At 46.7% G+C, this 18916-nt stretch overlaps 1 protein-coding gene across 4 annotated transcripts in view; it reads left to right on the top strand.

Annotated features, from left to right (window-relative positions):
- Window positions 1–688: 688 nt before the first annotated feature.
- Window positions 689–18916, top strand: part of PARD3B (par-3 family cell polarity regulator beta) — a 1046926-nt gene continuing 1028698 nt past the window's right edge. For all 4 annotated transcript variants that reach the window (XM_032354007.1, XM_032354008.1, XM_032354009.1 and 1 more), the window contains exon 1: window positions 689–901. In XM_032354007.1, the coding sequence (XP_032209898.1) occupies window positions 782–901 (120 nt within the window). In that variant the 5' untranslated portion in view covers window positions 689–781. The remainder of the gene's footprint in view (window positions 902–18916) is intronic.

An 18916-nucleotide genomic window follows, 5' to 3' on the forward strand; every position in this document is an offset into this window, starting at 1 on the left:
CTCCAGGTCCCGTTACAACTCCCCAGAGCTCAGCGCGTGTGCGGGAGGGACAGAGCCAGGGAGAGATCGAGGGAGGGGACCAGGCTCCCGGGCTCTAGTTACCCGCGGCACAGCCCCCGCCCCGGGCCGCCGAGCGCGCGGCGAGGCCGGGGAGCGTCGCGGCCCCTTTAAGAGCCGGGCCCAGGCCGGCCCCGGGGCCGCGGGAGCCCAGAGCGCCGCGCGCCGCCGTGGAGTTGGGATCCGGCGCAAAAGTTTCCTCCCAACTCCGGCCCCGCGCGCCGCCGCCGCCCACTCCAGCCCGGGGCCTGGGGCCGGCCCGGCCCGGCCGCCGCCGCCGCCGCCGCCGCCAGGGCAGGGCCAGGGCCAGGGCCAGGGGGCAGGGCCAGGGCCAGGGCCAGGGCCACAGCCCGGCCGCCAGTTTCGCTTTGGCGGGCTTGGAGCAGCCGCCTCGTCCGGGCCGAGCGGGAGCCGGAGCCGGAGCCCGAGCAGGAGGAGTAGGAAGAGCCCGGCGGCGGCGTTGTCGCCGCGCCCCCGGCCACCAGCTACCTGGGACGCAGCCCTGCCCGTTGCCGCCCCCTCCCCCGATTGCCGCCCGCCGCGGGGCCGCCTGCGCCGGGCCGAGGGGCGCGGCCGCGAGCCCCGGACCCCGAGGGGACGCCCGTGGAGAGGCGCTCGGGGGCCTCCGGACCCGCCGGCGTCGGGCGGACCCCGACATTAGGGGCTGTGGCCGTGGGGCCGGGCACCTGTTCGGCCGGGCGCGGCGCGGGCACCGGGGGCTAGGATGAAAGTGACCGTGTGCTTCGGCAGGACGGGCATCGTGGTGCCGTGCAAGGAGGGCCAGCTGCGCGTCCGGGAGCTCACGCAGCAGGCGCTGCAGCGCTACCTGAAGACCCGGGAGAAGGTGAGCGCCGGGGCGGGGCGGTGCGGGGACGCGGCTGCGGGGCGGGCTCCCGGCGGGCGCACCGAGGCCAGGCACCTGTCAGAGGCCCCAGGACCCGGTGGCGACGCCCAAGGAGTGCAGAGCGCCCAGGAGACTTTATTGGGCGCTACCTGTTCTCGCAACTTTGGCTTGTTGACTCATATAAGTGACCTGGATGTCTCTGGGGGTTTGTGGGCCTTGCTTCTCAGAGGGTGACAGGAGGAAACGCAGCGTGGGAGTCAGTTGGGGACTCCCTACACATGCAGGATCTGGTGCCCTAATCCAAGCCCCCTGGCTCTGATCTGGTTTTAAGCAAGGTCCCAGGTGAGTGGAATGACCATTGGAGCTTGAGAAGCACTGCCTACCAAGGTGCTTGAGAGAACACTTCTTAAGGGAGTATTGGAAGGTGTTGCTTACCTCAGGTGTGAGTTGTGACTAGGGCTAAGGCCCGCCCCACTTCTGTTCCTTGGACTTAGAAAGTTGATTGGTGGGAGTAACACACACTCGGAAGTTAGCCCTGTTGGCCCCCCCCCCCCCCCTGGGATTGAAGTCTTGTGAGCTTTCTCCATCAGTGACTGGGAACTTTGGTGGAAGGATGCTGTTTGCTTCAACTAACCTGTCTACATGTGGAGTGTCTTTAACGCCGCATTTTCGCTGTTTACTAGTGTGTGTGCCCGGCCTGACTAGTGAGTTGATTATTCCCAACTCTGTCCCTGAAATCAGAAACAAGTAAAAGTTAAGTGACTGTTATTTTTAAGGGGGTAGTGCATCTTCAGAAGGCCTAGCTAGACACTAGAATTCATGGTGGGTGTTTGGGTAACATACTGGGACTCTGTGTCTTCTTTGATGGGTTCTTTAAATAAAGGCATTGGAGAGCGCCTTTTTCTTTTTCTTTCTTGAATCTTCATATGGAACAGCATACCCCAAATCCTCATCAAAAAGGACAAGACATAAACTCTTGTGTTAGAGGTCAGTGGCTCATTTAATATTTGTTCTCATGCTGTGAGAACTGTAGAAATGGCCTTTAAAACTGTATCTACCCCAATTTTTCCCCAATGTTAAAATAGCGTATGCTGGTTTGTTGTTGTTTTTAGGATTTTTATTTATTTGAGAGAGAGTGAGAGAGCCCTGTGCTGGTGCTCTACTGCAGGGGCCGGGGGGGAGAGGGGCAGAAGGAGAGGTAGAAGCAGGCTGCCTGCAGAGCAAGGAGCCCTATGAGCTGATCAAGAAGCCCTGTGAGGAGCTTGATCCTAGGATCGTGACCCCATGATCATGACCTCACGAAGGCTGATGCCCAGTGGACTGAGCCACCCAGTGACCCAGTGTAAATGCTTTGTTTTCTGTAATTCAGTTAAAAACCGAGATTTGCACAAGTAACCAATTTCCTTGGAACTGTATTTCCCTAACTTTTGAAAGTAAGCTTAGTAGTAACGTTATTCTAGGCAGATTATTAAAGTAAACATCATTGAAGGATTATTTTAATGAAATGATAAAGTTATTTTTTATTAACTCAATATTAAAAATAATTTATGCTCTAACATCTTGTATATATAGAAGCTTAGTACGTGGAGCTGTCCAAGTAATGGAAGGACGCTACATACTTATAAATAACATGCAGGGGACTAGATGAAATTTAGTGCATTGTAATTTGATCTTAAAAGGTGTTAAAAAGCTATTGATATTCTGTACTGAAAGCATAACTTATAATATCACAGAACCTATAATGTAATTGTATTGATCAGTTTACTGTTATTACCAGATATTACATTTTTCTGTGTTTACATTTATATATTAGCGAATGTGACATTTAAAGGTCACCTGCAGTTTATAAATTCTCCTTTTCTTCTTTGGCTTTTAAAATCTCAATTTAATAAGTGGCAAGTGATATTTTCTCTTTCCCAAATCTCTCTCTCCCAGAGTTTCATTTTGAATAGTATTGTAATCATAACAAGGCTTAACTGTTATTAAATGGTATTCCTAATAGAACTAAAATGTCAAGAAATAATCTGTCAAATTCCATGCTTTCATCCATTGAATTTGGAAAATAATAGGAAAACCCAGAAATGTCAAAATTCAGTTTGAAAGGCAACTTGTCATAAATTCACTTTCTTTAAATCAGTGACACAGATTTAAAAGTCTTGCTTCCCTGGACAGCAAGGTTTTTAGTCCTGCCCTCAGACATAAAAACTTAACAATAAAGTGAATTGTGCTGACTCTATGCAGGCACAGTTGTAGGAACTTTACTACGTAAGTTAAATGACCTCATAAGGCAGGTACTGGTATTTTCTTTTTGCAGATGGGGAGAAGAAAAAGACAGAGATATGGGTGATACGTGGTAGAATTGAACCCAGGAACTGAGTCCTTATTCCTAGGATCCTTACTCATAGTTGCTAACTGCACAGCCCGATAGGTTATTATGCATGGGAGTTTATCCATCTTACTTATTTTTTACAGTTTGTTTTAAAGATTTTATTTATTTATTTGACAGAGAGAAATCACAAGTAGATGGAGAGGCAGGCAGAGAGAGAGAGAGAGAGGGAAGCAGGCTCCCTGCTGAGCAGAGACCCCCCGATGTGGGACTCCATCCCAGGACCCCAAGATCATGACCTGAGCCGAAGACAGCGGCGTAACCCACTGAGCCACCCAGGCGCCCTACAGTTTGTTTTAAAAAGACCTTCCAGTTACAAACTGCTGTAATAACCCATCAACCTAAAGATGGCAATTTTGTTTCTTGCAGAGAGTTGTGACATGTACAAGTTCCTCTTGATTATATCGTATACAGTATAGGTCTACATGTAATGGAGAGAAGTCTAGAATCTGAGCCTAATATTGCAGGATTTGCAAACCAAGTATGAAAAACATTCCTTCGTTTGATTACTAGTGGAAAAATGGGCCAAATCTCTTAGATATTCAGGTAGAGAGTGCTATCAAGAAACAAATTTGGTGGGAACATGAATGTTCTTTTTGGGTCTTGAATTATTTAGATAGAAAGGCAGATTTCAAAATTGAGAATAGAGTTGAGGGGTGTCTAGTTTGGCGGATAAGTGAAGCCCAAGGAAGTCATTCTGGATTTTGTGGACAGCATGGGAAAGTATCCACCCTCTGCTGAGAAGAAACAAAGAAAACTGGTATTTGGGGAATGTGAGGAACCAGCTGAATCAGCATCAGATAAGGCTGGAAGTAGGTAAGATGCTGAAGACACTGAGAGAACTTTTGGGAAGGCTTTAATTATGTTCTGAAATGGACTTTGAGTTTCCTGCTTTCCCCCCTTCCCCCGCAGTTCAATGAACTTTACCAGGAAGGTGGAATTGACTAAGGGGCAAGAATTATGGGGTTGCTTGCCTTTGGATCCTGGTAGTTTATCAAGTGTCCCAAGCTCTAAATCCAATTTACTTAAGTAGTTAGTGGAGAGGAGATTGTCTTCTTAAGTAGTCCAGGTGGGGATCACTGGGTAACTAGTTAAATTTATCATCAAAATTAGGTGTCACAGTTGAATGGTAATTGAGGCATATCCTGCAGGGGCTCTCAACCCTGGCCGATCATTAGTTACCTCTAATTTATCATTTAACATTTTAAATAATACAAATGCCCACTTCCCTTTCTCCAGGATTCTAATTCATTGGGTTTGGAGTGGAGCCTGGGCATCGGTGTTTTAAAAGGTGATTTTAATGCCCAGCCAGGGCTGAGAACTACTAATCAACTATCTAAATCATTTGGTATCACTGAACTCATTTGATCTTAAACTCTTTTGATGGCAGGTACTGTGTTTTAGACCTCTCCAGACCAACCTGTCATTACTAATCGTCCCTCTTACCATGAATGCATTCTCACAGCAGGTGGTCAAATAATTTATTAAATTGAACATACATTTATATATATATATTTCATACACACACATACACAAATGCACATGCACTAGATAAGGTCAAAGTGAGTAAGGGAAAGGCTGGTTTAGTAATGAGAATGTATAGTGTGTGGAGTGGAAATGAATGAGATAATATGAATATTGGGTTTATGGGATAGTGGTTATGCTGGAATTTTAAGCAGATTTGTGGATTTGACCGTATGAGAATACTTTTTTTTTTTTGAAGAAACATTTGATAGACTTGCCTAAATGATTGAATCTCTTCTGTCTTCAGATATTTTGAATAATTTGTTTTTCCATTGAGACCAGCTTCCCAAATCTGAGCAAGATAAGAGTAATAATTCCATTTTCTGATAAACTGTGAGGTCAGCATCTAAAAATTTATACAGTAACAAGAATCTGGCATGCTATTATATGGGCCTAACCTGGAGAAATGGGCTGGAAATCCTAAATTCTTGAAGGCTTCAGTTTTTGATGAAGGCTTCCAGATTTTTAAGGTTCCTGTGTACATAAACTAGGACCAGACTGGATTTCCAAAATGCTTTGCAATTTATTGGACATGGACTTACTTGAGTGCTTCATTTTCTGTTCAGTCCACTCCTAGTGTGTGGACTACATGCTCTCCCCAGCATGAGGGTAAGACAGACTCACCACCAGCAGGGCACCTGCTGCGAGCTTGGTTTTGGTTCTCCTACTTGACTTGAATAGAAGAGCCTCCGGGTTTGCAGACACAGGGCTAGTGGTGCCTGCCATGACCCATAGATATGCTTTTTCAATTTTGTTCAGTATCACATTTTTTAAAAAAGATTTTTATTTATTTGAGAGAGAGACAGAGGTAGCGAGAGAGAGCACATGAGTGGGGAGGAGAGGGGGAGAAGCCGGCTCCCCAGTGAGCAGGGAGCCCAATGTGGGGCTCCATCCCAGGACCCTGGGGTCATGACCTGAGTCGAAGGCAGACTCTTAACTGACTGAGCCACCCAGGTGCCCGGCCCCTCAATATCACATTTTGACTTAGTTGCCGTGTTTAAATATTTTGAGACTCATGCAAAGGTCCAGAGTTCTGCCTTCTTTGGGGGAAAAACAAATCAGAATTTCTGGCAGTACTGGGCTTTCCTTTCCCACCTCCCAACCATCATTTGGAGATGAGACACCCCTCTTGTCTTTGGAAGGCATCATTCTGCTCTCCACTCGATCATTGCCTCACCAACAGTTTGTTACCACCTCAGACTTAACTTTTTACTCTGTTATTATTTCCTTATTTATGGCCCATTGTTGTTCTTTGGCTTGCTGTAGGTGTTTGGGTTTGTGGCCCCTGGATCTTCTCTTCCCCATTATGCCTCTTTTTCTTCCTTCCTATACTTCTCTCTGTCCCCCACATTTCTCTTTCCCCTTCCCACACCTCCCTCTTGCCTCCCTCCCCATGCCCCTTTCTCTCTGTGTCTCCCCCCCCCGCCGCCCCCCTCCACCCCCATCCTGTGACCTATACATAGGATTTGCTGACCAGGGTTGGGGCTGCAGTTCAGTTCCTCGGAGCTAAGGTAATTGCCTCTTGTGCAACCGGGAGCGACAGCCCTGATTGTAGTTTGGAGAATGTGCTCAAATGGCTTCGTTAACCAAGTATTGATCCTCATTCCCACACCATTCTGTGTCCTAGATCCTCTTGGAGGAAGTTGGGCAAATGATCATGTCAGATTTTTATGAGACTGTTTTCTGAAGAGTTTGGTCATGAAAATCATCTGAGGTGTCTATTAATAATGCAGGGCTTTGTGTCTCTTGGAAAATGTAAAGCTCTATAGTCCGGTAGAACGTTCTATGATATGGAAGTATTCTAGGTCAGTGTTTTCCAGTAAGATGGCCTGTGGCCACTCATGGCTTTTAAATACTAGGAATGTTGCTAGTACATCTGAGGAATTGCATTTTAAATTTAAATTTAAATGGTCACAAATGACTTAACCTAAATGGACGATTCAAGTTTAAGTCTCCTCTGATGATGCTTTTGGGAACCACTGGTGTAAAGCTTAGATCCCACACAGCCCTTAACCTGACACTCTTACAGATGTGGTTGTCCTGTTCAGAACTCTGCCAGTCGGAAAGGGATCTTCATGTACCTTTTGGTATCCACAGGTAGAAGAGAGAACCTTTAAAATCTTGAATCCTTCATCTGGGCATGAGGAAAATCCAGTCTAATTGTAAAGCAAGTTGAGGTCTGCTTCAGTTTGCCCCTTTGGTGCGACAGCCTGGGGATGCACCACCTCTGTTTCTGCTGTTGGTGGATGGTGGGCCAACGAGGAGTATGAAGAGAACTCTGGATATTTTTAGTGAGATTTAAGATGCTTTACAATGAGCTCATGCAGCAGTATGGGCCCCAATATCATCTCGGTCTCTCCAGCCGAGATCTCTCCTCTGAGCTCTGACCTCTGTTCATAGCAGTTTGCTTGACCCCTTTACTTGGATGCCAGGTAGGCATCTGACCCTTAGCTCGCCGCAAGCGGAACTCCTGATGCTCTTCTCCAAATCCACTCTTCCCATGGTCTTCCCGTCTCGTTTAATGACCGTGTCATCCTTCTGGTTGTTAGGTCAGAAACGCTTGTGACAGTCTCTGACTGCTCTTTTCCTTGGGATTGCCCTGCAGTCCGTCTGCAACTCAGAGGGACCCTCTGCTCACAATATGTGCGGAATCGAATTCTTCTTTCCCGCTTTTCAGTTAGCGTGCTGGGGTTCATGGTTTTTTTTTTTTTAAGATGTTATTTATTTATTTATTTGAGAGATCGAGAGCGAGAGAGAAAGAGAGAGAGAGAGAGCAGGAGGAGGGACAGAGAGAGAATCTCACACAGAACAATGGGGGGCTTGATCTCAGAACCCTGGGAGTATGGCCTGAGCCGAAATTAAGAGTCAGTCTCTTAGCTACCGGAGTTACCCACGTGCCTCAGGGCTCATGGTATTTTTTTTTTTCCCCCAATGGTTTTTAGTCCCTCTGTTTCTACCCCACACCCCCACTGTAAGTCTTTTCTCAACACAAAAGCTAGAATAACATTTAAAATTCTAGTCAGGTCATGTCATTCTTCTACTCAAGATCCTCCGTTGGCTCCCGTGTCTTTCAGACGGCCTGTCAGGTGCTGTATGATGTGGGTATCTCTGCAAAACAGGGTTCGTGTAGCAGGCCCGGGACCCCTCCCTTTAGGCCTGCTTACAAGACTGGCTCTTGACTGGCACTGGGAACTCAGACTTGTGGGGCGTTCCCACCACTCTCTGAAAAGAATGGCTTATGCAAATAGGATGGTTTATACTGAACACTGGCTCTTTTTCTGAGGTCTGGAATTTTTGTGCCTGCTAGGCAGAGGGTCCCAGTGTGGCCAGCCCCCAGGGAAAACTGGGGATGCTGAGTTTGCTGATCCTCACTGGTAGAAAACAATCACAGGTGATGTGAAACCTTGTGTCTGGGCTGTGGGGGTCAGGTGGGGTGGGGGGTGGCGGGTGAGTTGGGCTGGGGGGCTGTCTACTGGATGCGGATCCTTGGAAGCTCGTGCCTCATTTCCTGCAAACTCTTCCCTTTCTTAAGTTTTGCTTTGTGTCCTTTTACTGTGATGCATCATAGCTGTGAGAATGACCATATGCTGAGTCCCGTGAGCTGTTCTGGTGAATCATTAAACCTGGGTGGAGTTGGGGACCCCGGCATAGCATCTCTTACCTGTCACACCTCCTCTTCCATCCCCTCCTCCTCTCCCCCAGCCTCGTGGTCTTGTGGCTGTTAGCCCAACAAAGCCAGACAGGCTCCCACTTCACATGCGGTTTTCTCTGCCTGGAGTAGTCCTGGACCTCCAGTTACGCACCTGTCTGCTTTCCTCATGTCTTCCGTCTTAGGTTGCTTCCTGTCTTCTTGAAGCCTTTGCTACCAACTGTTTATAATGACAACCCTTCCAGCCGCGTCCTCTGTATTGTTCCTTCCTGCCTTTTCTCCCCAGGAATCACCCCTTGCTACCCCGCAGCGGTTCTGACTGTCTTTATCGTCCATCTCTCCCCACTAGAATGTCAGCAACAAGGTAGAGGTCATTGTCAGTCCTGTTCATTGTCGGCGCCCCAGCTCCTGTGAGTGCCTGGTACCTAGTGGGCTGGGCATAAACTCTTCTTGAGTTAAACCGTTTACCGTGTGTCCACTACCATCTGGTGTGGCTATGTCTTGCTCCAGTATAAACTGCCCCAGCATCTAGTAGCTTAAAATAACTCTAGATCCACGAAGAAGGCTCAGTGTGATGTTTTCTAGGTCCGGGGTGTTCCAGATTGCATAAGTCTGGTGCCTCGGCTGGGGTGGCTTGAATAGCTGGGGGCTGATTGCCCTGGGGCCTCCGTCTGGAGCCTTGCTTCTCGCTGTCAGCTGGGTGCCTGGGTTCTCTCCCCTCGGTCTTAGCATCTCATCCTCTGCGGGGCCTCTTCCTACGGCCTCCAGGGCAGGGTTGCTTGACTTCTCAAAAGGCAGCTCAGGGCTCCAAAGAGTACAAAGCTGGAAGCTTCCAGGCATGCTTAAGGCTTAGATCTGCCACTGGCATGATGTTTTCTGTATGTTCTATTATTATTTTTCTTTTTTTGAAAGGTTGACCTATTTATCTAAGAGAGAGAGCGAGCGAGAGGGAGAATGAGGAGGGCCAGAAGGAGAGGGAGAGATAGTCCCAAGCAGACTCTATGCTGAATGCAGAGGGCTCGGTCTCAGAACTCTGAGATTGTGACCGGAGCCAAAACCAAGAGTCGGATGCTTATTCAACTGCACCCCCAGGCCCCGCTGCCACGTTCTGTTAATTAAAGCAAGTAGCTGTAGAGCCCAGCGTGAAGGGAGAGGTTTGTATGAGGAACGGAATAACAGTAGGCAGCGTTCTTCAGGAGGGGCTGCCTAATGTAGCAGGTCACATCCTTGGTGATCTGTACAGGCAGATTAATCAGTTGCTGTCTCTGGTTTTGATGAGTTTTGCAGCCTCCTGGGCTAGGAGGCCCAGATGTAGGTATCCTGAGCTACAGGAGGGACCAAGAATGCTCATTGAAACAGGACACCCTGATGCTGTTTTGAAGGATGCTGGGGAATTTGTAAGGTGGAAAAGTGAGACGAGGCATCTCAGGTGGAGGGAACAGAGTGAGTGGGCATCGGCTGGCTGAGGGGGTTGTGAAAGGTCAGGGCCCAGGGAGGAGCGGTGGCGCACAGGGTCACTTGAACCACATAGTGACTGCCCTTGGGTGATACCCTATGGGATTTTCATGGCTTCCTAATGTGGCTATTGGTTTTGTTACAGATATGTTCACGTTTCACTCAATGTGCATGTCTAAAAGTATTTGCATGGATTTAAGAAATGGAGAGGATTTTGGAAAACTAGATTAAAAAAAAATAGATACTTCTGTAAAACCTCATCCAACCCAGCTGGTTACTGTGGTTCTCATCCCTTCCCCAGATAAACTGCTTTCAAGAAGATCATGAAGATGTGGTAGTTTGTTCCTTTTCATTCCTTTTTTTTTTTTTAAGGTTTTTTTTTTTAAGGTTTTTATTTGTTTTTTTATTTTTTTTAATTTTTAAAAAAGATTTTATTTATTTATTTGAGAGAGAGCACAAGCAGGAGGAGGGGGAGAAGGAGAAGCAGACTCCCACCCCCCACTGAGCAGGGAGTCCAATGCAGGGATCAATCCCAGGACCCCAGAATTACGACCTGAGCTGAAGACAGACGCTTAACTGACTGAACCACCCAGGCTACCACTTAAAGACTTTTATTCTTTAAAGTTTTCTTAATAGTCTCTCCATCCAGTATGAGGCTTGAATTCACAACTCTGACATCAAGAGTTGCATGTCCCACCGACTGAGCCAGCCAAGTGTCCCTCATCCCTAATTTTGATGATCTTTTAGAGCTCTGTCTGCCCACGAACTTTCCAGGATTTTTAAACCTACATCTCTTCCCAGCCTGCAGGTCTCCCTACAGGATTTTCATGCGTGCTAGGGCATCAGGCTCTGGCTTTGCTCTCAATGGGAACTCCTCTATTCTGTGGTGTCAGCTACCCCTAAATACCCACCTCTGCCCCTGAGCTTCCTTAGACCCCCAATCCACCAGCCTCCGGACTTTGCACCCGGTGTCCCACATATAGTTGAGGCCCAGCCTGCTCTCTGTAAATCTCCTGGGCGCCATCATTCACCCCAATGTCTGATCCGGAAACCTGGGCATACTCCGTTCCTTGGTGATCTTTCCTCCCTTAGAGCCCACCCTCTGTCTAGTTACTTCAAGGCTTTCTTCGGTTCCAAGTGTATCTCCTGCATCTGCTTCTACCCCAAAGCCATGCCATTGCTCATCTCCGCGGTGGGGGACTACAGCAGACCTCAGCCGGCCTTCCTGTCCCTGCTAGCTCTGGACTCTTCCAGAGCCACTTCCACCTACAGCCTTGCAGCCACCAGTCTGGTAGTGGGTGCACTGCTGCTGCTGGGAATGTTTGAACAGTTCCCTGGGGAGCTTACGTGGAAAGGCAAATTTTGCTTACCTGTCCTTTGATGCCCTCCCCCTTCCTACCTGCCCTTTCCTGTTCCTTCACACTTTCTCTGCCCCGGGTGAATCCTACGTCCTCCAGGAGGAGTCTCTGGTTTCCATCCCGGGTGAATCCTCCCTCCCTGCCCCACCTCACCATCCTCCGGCCTCAGCCTCCTTGTTGCGCTCTCCGAGCTCCCCGTGCTGGTGCTTTTCTTTTGGAAAATGCATCTTAGATTTTACTGTTCCATGGTCAGAGTCTGCTGACTTGACAGGCAACACCCCGATGGCAGTGGCTTATCACAGCGGAGGGTTCCCTTTCTGCGTGGGAGGTGGGGGCTTCCCACCCACGAGGTCCCTCCCTGCTCTGTGCTTTGGCCTTGGCGTTTTCTGTAGAGCTGCACTCTGCTGACTGATGAATCAAGAGAACATGGGGGAGGCCACAGGACATTTGTGGCCCGGCCTGAAAAGTGGCAGATCCGACTTCTTACTAGCATTTCCCTGCTAAGACCAGCCGTGTGCCCCATCTAGGTGCAGTGGGGTTAGGAAAATAGTCCACTTGGGTAAAGGAGAGCCACTGGCCAGGCTCTGCCTTTTATTACAAGTATTTGGTCTCCCAACTACACTGTGAACTATTCAAAAACAAAGACTTAAAAAAAAAAAAATTTCCAGTCCGTGTTTTTTAGCGTATACCTGACACCCAGTCTGCATACCATAAATCCTTGTGCAATTATGTTAAATTCACATTGCTTCCTTTCATGAAAATGAGACTGACTTTGTATTCAACACAAAGTTTTGCAAGTTTGAAATCTTTAGATGTGGTGTTTTTTTAAGTCTAAATGCAACTTTTCTCTTGATTGTCTTCAAATACCTCATCAAATCCACATTTACTGTCGTTGGTAGTTTAGTTGTCCATTATATCTGCTGTAATGATTGTCTTAAATAACAGCTTCAGGATCTGACAGGTTGACTCACTTCTCAGATTTTTGAGACTGTGAGTGCTCTGTGATTCTGGATTTTCAATGAAGGAATATCTTCTTTTTCCTTCATGAGGATTTGTGTAGTACTGTCTCTTATATTCGAACAATGTTTGATTTTCAGGGTCTTACTCATTAATTTCATGTTGTCCTTTTTTTACAAAAGATTTTATTTATTTATTTGACAGACAGAGATCACAAGTAGGCAGAGAGGCAGGCAGAGAGAGAGGGGGAAGCAGGCTCCCTGCTGATCAGAGAGCCCTATGCGGGGCTCCATCCAGGACCCATGAGATCATGGCCTGAGCCGAAGGCAGCAGCTTAACCCACTGAGCCACCCAGGCACCCCTCATGTTGATTTTTAAAAAATGAATCTGGATTATCTCAATTCAGAGGGATTCCTTATCTGTGTTGAGGGGCTGTGTCTGAGGGACTGCCAAATTAGGTCTGCCGCCTGGCTTTGGGCTCCGCCATTCTTTTGATTGCTTGGACTCCAGCGCTTTTTGGATTGCAATGAGGTGGAATTTCAAGATACCAAAGACAGTCTGATTATGAGGGGTTCACTCTCCATTTAGTCCCTATCAGATGCAATGCCGAGAGTCATCCAGATAGATACTCCCCGTACTCCTCCTGTCTTCTGCCTCAGGTGAGGTTATTAAACTTGCCTGGGGGTCTTGGGCCCTGGAGGAATGGTGGCGTGGTGGGAGGGGCAGGGGTCCACTTGGTCGTGCAGGGAGAACAGGGGAGATGTCTGCAGCTCTCGGCTAAGCCCGTCAGCAAGACCAGAGAACCCTATGGACAGGGGAAAGGATCACACCCATGTTATTGCTTTGTTTGAGGCAGAAATGAAGCATTTCTTTCTTTTTTTAATTTTTTTTTTAGATTTTATTTATTTATTTGACAGAGAGCGAGAAAGAGAGTACAAGCACAGGGAATAGCAGAGGGAGAGGGAGAGGGAGAAGCAGGCTCTCCACTGAGCAAGGAGCCTAGTGTGCTGCTTGATCCCAGCACCCTGGGATCATGACCCGAGCCAAAGGCAGATGCTTAACTGACTGAACCACCAAGGTGCCCTGAAATTAGAGATTTATGGGGAATTCTGGTGATTGACTTCTGATGCCTTTTTAGGGAGATTTAGGATAAGTGTTTTTTTTAATCTTTTTATTTGTTTTTTAAAATTGAAGCCTAGTTGGCACAGTATTACCTTAGTCTCAGGTGTGCAGCACAGCGATTGGACAAATCTGTTTGTTCTGCTGTCCTCACCACAAGAGTAGTGACCCTCTGTCGCCCCACAATGCTGTCACAGTACCATTGGTGATATGCCCGGTGCTGTACCTTTCATCCCCACGAGACTAAGTTTTGCTGGTATTTTATGAAGACAGGAATCCTAGCAAGTGTGACAGGGGATATACAGGTATAATTTATGCTCCTTCCTCCTCGTAGAGAAGTGGCCTGTTTTGGGGAAGGGATGCAGAGATTGTGGGGTTCCTGACTGAAGAAGGATGGGAAACAGAGTACAGTCCCTTAACCCTGTCTTCGCAGAAAACGTATGTTGTCTCTTCAGGGAGGCCTTAGGTCTCTATCAGTGGCTGCTTAGCTTGGTTGTCTATAATCTTGTCTCTTCATTCTCTTGAGAGATGATTTAGACAATGATTTTGGGTCAGGCATTGTGTTTTGTGCTGGGGTTATAGAATAAAATAAGGCCTAGTCCCTGCCTCCATCAAGCTTATAGAATAAAAGGGCAGAGAGAACTGTGTAGACGGAGCACAGTGTGGTGCAGGGCCCTGGAGAGGTGGGCGCGGAGAGTGGCCGAGCTTGACTTTGCGAGGAGCAGGGAGAGGTGGGTGGTCACGTAGCCCTCGCTTGCGGAGCGCTGACTGCGCAGGGTTTCCAAGGATGAATGGACGTTTGCCAGAGCAGTAAGGGTGGGGAGAGGCCTTAGAGGGAGGGGGTGAGAGGGAGCAGTTGGGGAGAGCGGGAGGTATGAGTGTGGGGGCTGCGTGGGGAGGGAGAGAGGAGAAGCCGGCCTGTGCCTGAGGGTAAAGTGTTGTTGTCGTTGTTGATTTTCTGGTGGGGGACAGTATTATGGAACGGTTTCCAAGAGTGACAGTGGGAGGCAGTGGTGGGGAATGAGGGCCATGAGAAGAAGGCAGGGTCAGAGCCGGGAGGCTTCTGTTACCATGAGCGAGAGAGCTGGGGATTCAGGGAAGCATTCGGGGCAGGGTGGCGATGGTGTCTGATCTGCCTTTTTGTATGGCTTGCCCTGGAGGATGAAGACAGGCGGCTGAGACTAGAGGTGGAGAAACTGGTCCACGTCCCTGCTGTGGAACGGAGGATGGACATGGTGAAGCAGAAGAGGGAATGGGCTTTGAGATTGAGGGGGACAGCGGGGTCAGACTTGGGAGTGGATTCTGTGTAGTGAAGGAAGTACGGGTGGAAATGGGTAGAGGGAGCCGTCTGAAGTTTGTGTTTCATTGACTACCCTGTGTTCTAGGCATTGAAGCCTGGGGGTGCAGGGACCAGTAAGACAGGGTCTGTGCCCTCAGGAGCCCCATAGATAGGGGTAGGAGAGGTGGAAGACCTCTGGTTGCTGGGGGGTGCTGAGGGCCTGGCTGGGCTAAGTCATGTGTCCATGACGGTGCCAGTCTTTTGCGTCACTTGCTTGTCATTAGATTAGAGCCTTGATTCAAGAGTGGGATTTGTAGGCGGCTATGGAAAAACGTGGCCTCCAGAAATGAAGCAGTGAGTATAGGTTGAGGAATATATAAACTATATTGATGGCTTTCGGATGTCTGTGATAGAGATTCACGGGGGCTAGAGGCCCTCTGACGGCCCCTCCAGACCCATGCTTGTCCCTTCTACAGCCTCCTTTGCGACCTAGCGGGCTGAGCAGCATAGACCATCTGGCTCTGGGGCATCCAGTTGTCCTCAGCTGTGGGGGAGGACCCAGAAGGAGAAGGGAGGCTGCACAGCTCCCCACTTGCCAGGTCCCTGTGGGCTGGCTACCTCACTTCCCTGAGGGAGGCACCTCTTGTCATTGCCTCCTCCCCCGTGTCCCCACTGGACACCCACTCCTTTCCCCGTCTCGGGTTCTGGATGATGGCAAGGGCTCACTGCTTGGTGCAAACCTTTATGAATAGTTTATTAAACACCTAAGTGCCTAATTTGTGTGAATCATCTCTTTCCTGCCAGGATTTGGATTAACAAATACAGTAATAATAGGTTTTCCTTCATGATCCAGTATTCGTAACACATATATACAATTGAAATGTAAGTTTCCTGGGGATACTTATCCTTACTATAAATGATGCCTCTACTTTTTAAATTCTGTTACTTTACTTTTTAAAAGTAGTTAGGACATACTAATTTGATTTTATTACCCACTAATAGGTTAGGGCCCAGAGTTAGAACACCACTGGGGCTACCTGATATTTAGGGGACCTAGGATTTGTCATCAGGTCAGGTGACTCTAGATATCCTTATAGCTCTAAAATCATGTTGTTTTTGGAGTGAAACAAAGTGTGAGGCTGAAGGCAAATTCCTATGTTCAGTATGCATTACAAGGGTTTAAGTTACAATCTGTGGATTATAATGTCAAATTCCCTACATAGATAAGATTTGGATCATGAGGCTTGAGAATGGCCAGGAGGTGAGCTAAGAGTCATTGGGTCTGCAAGTCCACATGGTTGGATAAAATCTAGAAGAAATCTCAAGAATTGTGTCTGTCATCCCATATTTCTTTCGTCAAGACATAATAATAGAATTGGTAACTTTATATATTAGTTTCTGGATTGCTTCCTTTTGTAGCAAAGAATTGAGGAAGTGCAAGATGTCAAGATAATACTCATCTCTGTGTTTAGAGACACATTTGTAGAGATTCAGTGGGCTCGAGTTTTGATAGCAGTGCTAGAGACATTTTCCCAGAACCTTAAAAAACAAAACAAAACAAAACAAAACCACAAAAAAGCTTGTACAGAAATTCCCAGTAAAAAGAAATTATTTATATAATTATATAACATATATTACATATATTATATAAGACACATAACATATACGTAATATATAATATAGGTATACTATATATAATTTATATATAATATATCTGTATATTATATATAATTTATATATATAAATATACAATTTCGTGGTTGCTGCAACCAGATTTGCCTTTTAGATTTTTCCTTTTCTGTTCAGTTTTTGTCTGTGGGTGAAAAGGACTCCTGGGGAGTGTGGTGGGGGGAGTCATGCAAAGCCCCTCACTCTGTTGCTGTGCTGGTTTCATGGGGCCGCCATGACAGAGTTCTGTGACCTGGATGGCTTCACACGACAGATCTTTATTTTCCACGTTCCGAAGGCTACAGGTCTAAAACTCATGTGCCGGGAGGATCATGCTCCTTTCAGAGCATCTGAACGGGGAGACTTCCCTACCGCTTCCAGCTTCTGGTGGCTCCCAGTATTCCTTAGCTTATGGCAGAGTAACTCGAATCTCTGCGTCCATCTTTCCGTGGTCTTTGTCTCTGTGTCTCTCTGTCTCTGTGTGTCTTCCCCTCTTATGAGGACACCTGTCCTATCCGATTAGGGCCCACCCTCGTGACTTGATTACACCTGTAGATGTGATTACACCTGTAGAGACTCTCTTGCTAAGCAAGATACCACTCACAAGTATGAAGGGTTAGGATCTCCGCACATCTTTTTGGGGGACACAGTTCAATTTATAACAATTGCTACTCTGTTTAAAGCAGTTTTTTCATCTTTTACACCAAGAGACTTTGGGGGAATTCCATTGATTTCTGATTGCCTTTCCTCTAGTATTATTCCTTATTCCTTACATTTTTGTTCCAAAAGGGTCCACGGGTAACTTGCTGGCTGTTTTATTGAAAAACAAAGGTCTTGTGATCTGCTATCACCCACTACTACTATAGTAGTAGCATTCAGAAGGGAAAGAGTTCCCAGTGGGCTGGGATGGCCCGATGTGAGAAATAGGTCGGGTTTCGATGACTGCAGGGAAGGGCGGCACGTGTGTCCTATGGCGGAGATGAGGGATTAGAACATTGCAGCAGTTCTCAAACTTCTTCGTCCCAACACCCCTTTTCACTTACATATGAGACGACCTGGAAGACCTTTTTAGGCAGATTATACCTATTTTAGACCATATTAGAAATTAAAGCTGAGAAAACAAAAAGCCTATCTAATGGATTTAAAATAACAAAGAGACCAAAACAAGTTAAGATCATTTATTGCTATGAAAAAATACTTTTCAAAACAAAAGCAAAATTTAGTGAGAAAAGGGGCACTGCATAACATTTGTTTCACGCCTCTTTGATATTTGCTTATGGGATAGTTTCTCAAATCTGCTTTCTCATCCAGTCTGTTGCAATGGGTTGTTTCGGTTGAAATACATGAAGAAAATCCTGCCTTGCAGAGATACGTAGTTGGAAGAGGGAGGAGGTTTTTTTTTTTTTTTTTTTTTAAGATTTTTATTTATTTATTTGACAGAGACAGACACAGCGAGAGAGGGAATACAAACAGGGGGAGTTGGAGAGGGAGTAGCAGGCTTCCCGCTGAGCAGGGAGCCCAATGCACAGCTCAGTCCCAGGACCCTGGGATTATGACCTGAGCGGAAGGCAGATGCTCAATGACTGAGCCACCCAGGTGCCCCAAAGGAGGAGCATTTCACTAGCTTTTTCAGATAGTTGAAGACAATGCTTTCTGCACGCTACATGCAAATTCAACATGAGGTTGGTTCTTATACTTCTTTCTTAAACATTTATTATATCACAGTTTCTGTGGGTTAGGAACTTGGACACAGCTTAGCCCGTCTCTCTTCTTAGGATCTTACCAGCTGTAATCAAGGTGGCAGCTAGGATGCATTCTCAGGAGTCTTCACTAGAAAGAATCTGCTTCTGGGCTCACTCAGGTTTTTGATAGAATTCCTTCCTTGCAGCTGTAGGGCTAAGGGCCCTGGCTCTTCCTGACTGTAAGCTGGTAGCCAGTGCCTGCAGTCCGTTTCCTCTCCCAGAGGACACTTGCAGTTCCTTATCGTATGTCATTTTCCAGCATTTTCCAGCTTATTTCATCAAAAAAGGCAAGCAGGATCTCTAAAGCACATTGGCCAGGAGGACGAATCTATAACATAATGTAATAATGGGATTATGATTCTAAACATCAGAATTGTGGGATTCATGATTATAAACATCTTAGTAGGTGATGGTTTTCTTAAAGGTTAGTTGCAGTGTAGGAGTCTGAAATTATACCCATGAAATTTTCATAGTGTCACATTATAATTCATTGGTTTGTGTTGTACTTGGAATAGATCTGTTATCCATGCATGATCTTTTAACATCCTATATTGTGATTCACTGAGTTATGCCAGTCTTTCAAATGTTGACACGTTTCATTATACAGCTTCAAAAACCACATATGTTGATATTACCATCAAATCATCTGAAAAGTGTAGGTATTAGGAAACTATTTAGCTCATAGTGCTGGATACAAGTTTTCTGGAATTTTAATTTCTGCTTTATTATTGGCAACATATAACTGTCATTTATTTTGTATTAAGTGTCTTGGCTCCTATCGTTCCTTTTTGAGATATATCCACTGGAAGCTCAAGGATAAATAACCATCGTTTATCAGTCTTTCAAGTGAAAATGGTGCTCCATGAAAAAAACACTTA

This window comes from Mustela erminea, chromosome 8, assembly GCF_009829155.1.
Source record: "Mustela erminea isolate mMusErm1 chromosome 8, mMusErm1.Pri, whole genome shotgun sequence".
NCBI lineage: Eukaryota > Metazoa > Chordata > Mammalia > Carnivora > Mustelidae > Mustela > Mustela erminea.